The following is a 4397-nucleotide window of genomic DNA, read 5'->3' as shown; positions in this document are numbered from 1 at the left end:
CGGAGCTCTGGTTCTGTGTGGGGAGAGAATCAAACAGGGGAAAGACAAGCAAAAGACGCCTGCCTGGGGTCAGGACAAATCTCAAACCCGCACCTCAGGGAACTACACCTTCGAGGAACTGAAATAAGATTGGATTCATTTTTAGAGAAATTTAGGTGCCCAGACCTTGTTGAAATACAATAAAACAATCAGTCAGAAATTAGTGGAGCTCTACAGCTGGGTGTGGCCAGGGAAAGAGACCATGAGAATGAGCCCTGACAACACCAGTGTAGTGTGAGGACAACTTTGGGCCCCCACAAGGCTATACCTTACCCTGAGGAACAACAGCAGAGGTTTCACAGTGCAGGCAGAAGAATAGACTTCACCAAAATTACCCAGCCGCTCCCTGAATAAACAAATACCAATAACATGCTCTGGACCCAGCATAGACAATAAAATCCATTAGCTAAAATGTCCAGTTTTCAACAACAAAAAAATTATGACAAAGAAACAGGAAAACGTGACCCATACACCAGAAAAAATAAAATTCTTCACAAATGCTTCCAAAAAATAGAAGAGGGAAGAACACTTCCTAACTCATTCCATGAAGCCTAGATGACCCTGATACCAAACCCAAAGATATCACCAAAAAAAAAACAAAAAAAAAAACTACAAGTCAACATTTCCTATAAATGTGAATATAAAAGTCCCCAAGAAAATACTCACAAGCCAAATCCATCAATGTGTCAAAAGAATTATACACTGTGATCAAATGAGGATTTATCCCAGGTATGCAACTTTGCAGTCATATCTGAAAATCAACTTATATAACGTTCCATATTAAAAAGCAAGTGAGAATAGTGCGGAGGACCACAGGGGAAGGGATGGAAAACTGAATGGGAAGAAATCAGAGAGGGAGACAAATGGGGGAGACTCTGGATTCCAGAAACCAGACTGAGGGTTACAGAAGGAAGGGGTATGGGGGATGGGGTTATCAGGGGATGGGTATTAAGGAGGGCACATGTGGTAAGGAGCACTGGGTGTTATGTACAGCTAATGAATCACTGAACACTGTATCAAAAACTAATGATGTATTCTATGCTGGCTAATTGAACATGATAAAAAAATATATTAAGAAAGTAACAAAAGTTCCAAAGTAATGTATTCTTAGGTGAATGTCCTATAGTCTGCCAAAAGCTTCATTCTTTTAAATCTATTGTCATTTATCATTCTAGTAAAATGTTATAAAATAAACAAGAAAGCAAAAAAAAAAAAAAACACAGAAATCACATGATCATGTCAATAGTTGCAGAAAAATCACTTGACAATAGCAAAACACTTCCATAATAAAAAACACTCAGCAAACTAAGAATAGAAGGAAACTTCCCCAATGGGATAACGAGCATGTATGAAAAACCCACAGCCAACAGCATACTTTATGGTAAAAGACTAGATACCTTCCTTCCATGTGAAGAACAAGACAAGGATGCTTACTATGAGCCCTTCTATTCAACATTGTACTAGAATTGCTAGCCAGGGAAATTAGGCAAGAAAAAGAACTAAAACACATCTGTATGAGAAAGGAAAAAGTAAAAGTGTCTCTATTTGCCCATGACATGATTGTATATATAGAAAATACAACAAAATCCACTAAAAATCTATTAGAACTAATGAAGGAGTTCAGGGAGATTGCAAGAAAGATCAATATACAAAATCAACTGTATTTCCATATACTGGCAATGAAAATTCCCAAATGAATATTGAATAAACAACCCCACTTATAACAGCATCCAAAAGAATAAAATACCTCAGGATCAATTTAGCCAAAGAAGTGAAAGACCTATACACTGAAAACTAATTGACAAGAAGTTCCTGGAAGAAATACATATTTATGCTATAATCCTTAAAATACAGAGGCAACATTAGCACCAGATAAGGACCATTCCTTTCACATCTTAGCTCAACATCTTTCTAATTTTGTGACACTGGAAGTATCTTACCTCTCAATGCCTTAAAATCCTCTTCAGTAAATTGGGATCATTTATCATAATCAATTATCTCCTCCATGTGATAATTATGGTAATTACATATATCAGTATTTGTAAAGTGCAGAGAATAGTGCTTGGCACCTAGTAAGCCTTATAAAAGATTTTGTTGAATAAATAATCAAACTATGGAAAGAACCTAGATGTCCATCAACAGATGAATGGATAAAGAAGATGTGGTATATATATATACATACATATGTATATACATATATCTACAATGGAATACTATGCAGCCATCAAAAGAAATGAAATCTTGCCATTTGCAACGACGTGGATGGAACTAGAGAGTATTATGCTTAGCAAAATAAGTCAGTCAGAGAAAGACAATTATCATATGATCTCCCTGATATGAGGAAGTGGAGATGCAATGTTGGGGGTTTGGAGGGTAGGAAAATAATAAATGAAACAAGATGGGATCGGGAGGGACACAAACCATAAGAGACTCTTAATCACACAAAACAAACTGAGGATTGCCAGGGGTAAGGGGGTAGGGAGAGGGTGGTTGGGTTATAGACACTGGGGAGGGTATGTGCTTTGGTGAGTGCTGTGAAGTGTGTAAGACTGACGATTCACAGACCTGTACCTCTGGGGCTAATAATACATCATATGTTTATAAAAAAATAAAAAATTTTAAAAAAAGAGAGACAAAAAAAGATTTTGTTGAATAAACAATTATATAAACATATATATGCACATAAATCATACCAGAATCTTTTCAACCTCACCTACTTATCCCAAACCTCACTTGGCAATCACTCCAACTCTAAGGGACAAGTTGCCCCAGATAAATGTAAGACCAAGTTGTAGGGACAGAGCATGACCTGAAAGGTTATGCCCAACAAGTAGGTACTCCTTGGAATAGTGCTTTTCTCAGAGCCAACTTCACATCCTTGTTTCTCAAGGTGTATATCAAAGGATTCAGGGAAGGGGTAACAATATTATTCAACACCTGAACCACAGAATCCAGCCAGGGGCTGGAGGCAGGCCGAAGATAAATGAGGACCACGGGTCCATAGAAGAGCAGGATGGAAGTCAGGTGGGCACTGCAGGTGGAGAAGGCTCTGCGCCGGCCTGCTGAGGAGCTGATTTTCAATATGGAGATAATAATGTGAGTATAAGAAGCGAAGATAAGAAGAAAACACAAGAGTGCCACAATACCTACATTGGTGAAACTCACTGTCTGAGCTAGAGAGGTGTCTGCACAGGCCAGGGGCAGCACCACCGGGATATCACAGAAGTAACTGTCCACCTCATTGGGGCCACAGTAGGGCAACTTAAAGATGAGGAACGTGAGGACAGATGCATGCAGACAGCTCCCCATCCAGGTGCCTAGTGTCACGACGGTGCACACCCTGGGGTTCATGATGACTGTGTATCTCAGGGGGTGGCAGATGGCTGCAAAACAGTCATAGGCCATCACGGTGTACAGGAAACACTCAGTGCAGCCTAGGAAGTGGTAGAAGAAGAGTTGGCAGGCACAGCCCTGGTAAGAGATGGTCCGGCTTTGCCCCATGAGGGAGAGCATCATTTGGGGGGAACTCACGGAAGGGAAAAATATGTCAAACACAGACAGGTTTCCCAGGAAGAAATACATGGGGGTGTGCAGGGTGGAGGAAGTGAGGATGGCCAGAAGAATGAGCAGGTTCCCCAGAAGAGTGAGCAGATAGAAGGCCAGAAAGAAGACAAAGAGCACATTTTCCAGCCTTTTTGTGTAAGGGATTCCCATCAGGAGGAACATGGTTGCAGGAGTGTGATTCCTCATCTCCATGCCTAGTCAGTCCTGAAAGAGCAAAGAATGGCCTTGCTGAGATGAACTTTTCCCCCAAAACTAATATCTTCAAAGAACTCACTGGAAACTGAGACTTCTGTTACTATAAAAGGGAGTCAATCCAAGTCTGTCACTAATCAATGTGTGACATTAGTTAAGTCTTTTGTTTATTTTTCCTGTTTCTTCAGAAGAAAAATAGAGATAACACTAGAGGCAGAATAGAATAGAGGGCTGAGAATATAGCTTACAGTGCCTATATCTGAGTTTAATCTACACCTTGCTCTGTGACTTTGGATAACTGAAAAGAAATCTCTGAATCTCTGTATCTGTATACATAGCATATATCTTACAATTCTTGTAAGGACTAATACTTTAATGTATATGAAGTCCCTAATCTGATCCTACCCATCCTTGTTTAAAAAAATCATTTCAGATCCTAATAGTCTGGTTTAATGAGTCTTTATTTCCACACATTCTATCTGTTCATTTGACTTGCAGAAGTTCTGACATGACCTATGGCTGTCAATGACTTGCAAAACTGCCTTCTCCATCATCAGCCAGATAACTGAAAACAGAATTGTGTAGTGAAAACACAGTAAAAC

General features: G+C 39.6%; 1 protein-coding gene across 1 annotated transcript; it reads right to left on the bottom strand.

Annotated features, from left to right (window-relative positions):
- Positions 1 to 2856: 2856 nt before the first annotated feature.
- On the bottom strand, positions 2857 to 3795 carry LOC125079670 (putative olfactory receptor 10D4). The gene has a single exon (XM_047693475.1). It carries the CDS (start codon positions 3793 to 3795, stop codon positions 2857 to 2859), a length of 939 nt encoding a protein of 312 aa, XP_047549431.1.
- Between the last annotated feature and the right edge of the window lie 602 nt (positions 3796 to 4397).

The sequence above is a fragment of the Lutra lutra genome, chromosome 10 (genome assembly GCF_902655055.1).
Source record: "Lutra lutra chromosome 10, mLutLut1.2, whole genome shotgun sequence".
Classification (NCBI taxonomy): Eukaryota; Metazoa; Chordata; class Mammalia; order Carnivora; family Mustelidae; genus Lutra; species Lutra lutra.
Note: the sequence above shows the minus strand (reverse complement) of the source record. Positions and strands in the feature narration are given on the sequence as shown.

Excerpts from the sequence above, each read along its gene's own strand:
- LOC125079670 (XM_047693475.1), bottom strand. The coding sequence starts at position 3,795 with ATGGAGATGAGGAATCACACTCCTGCAACCATGTTCCTCCTGATGGGA.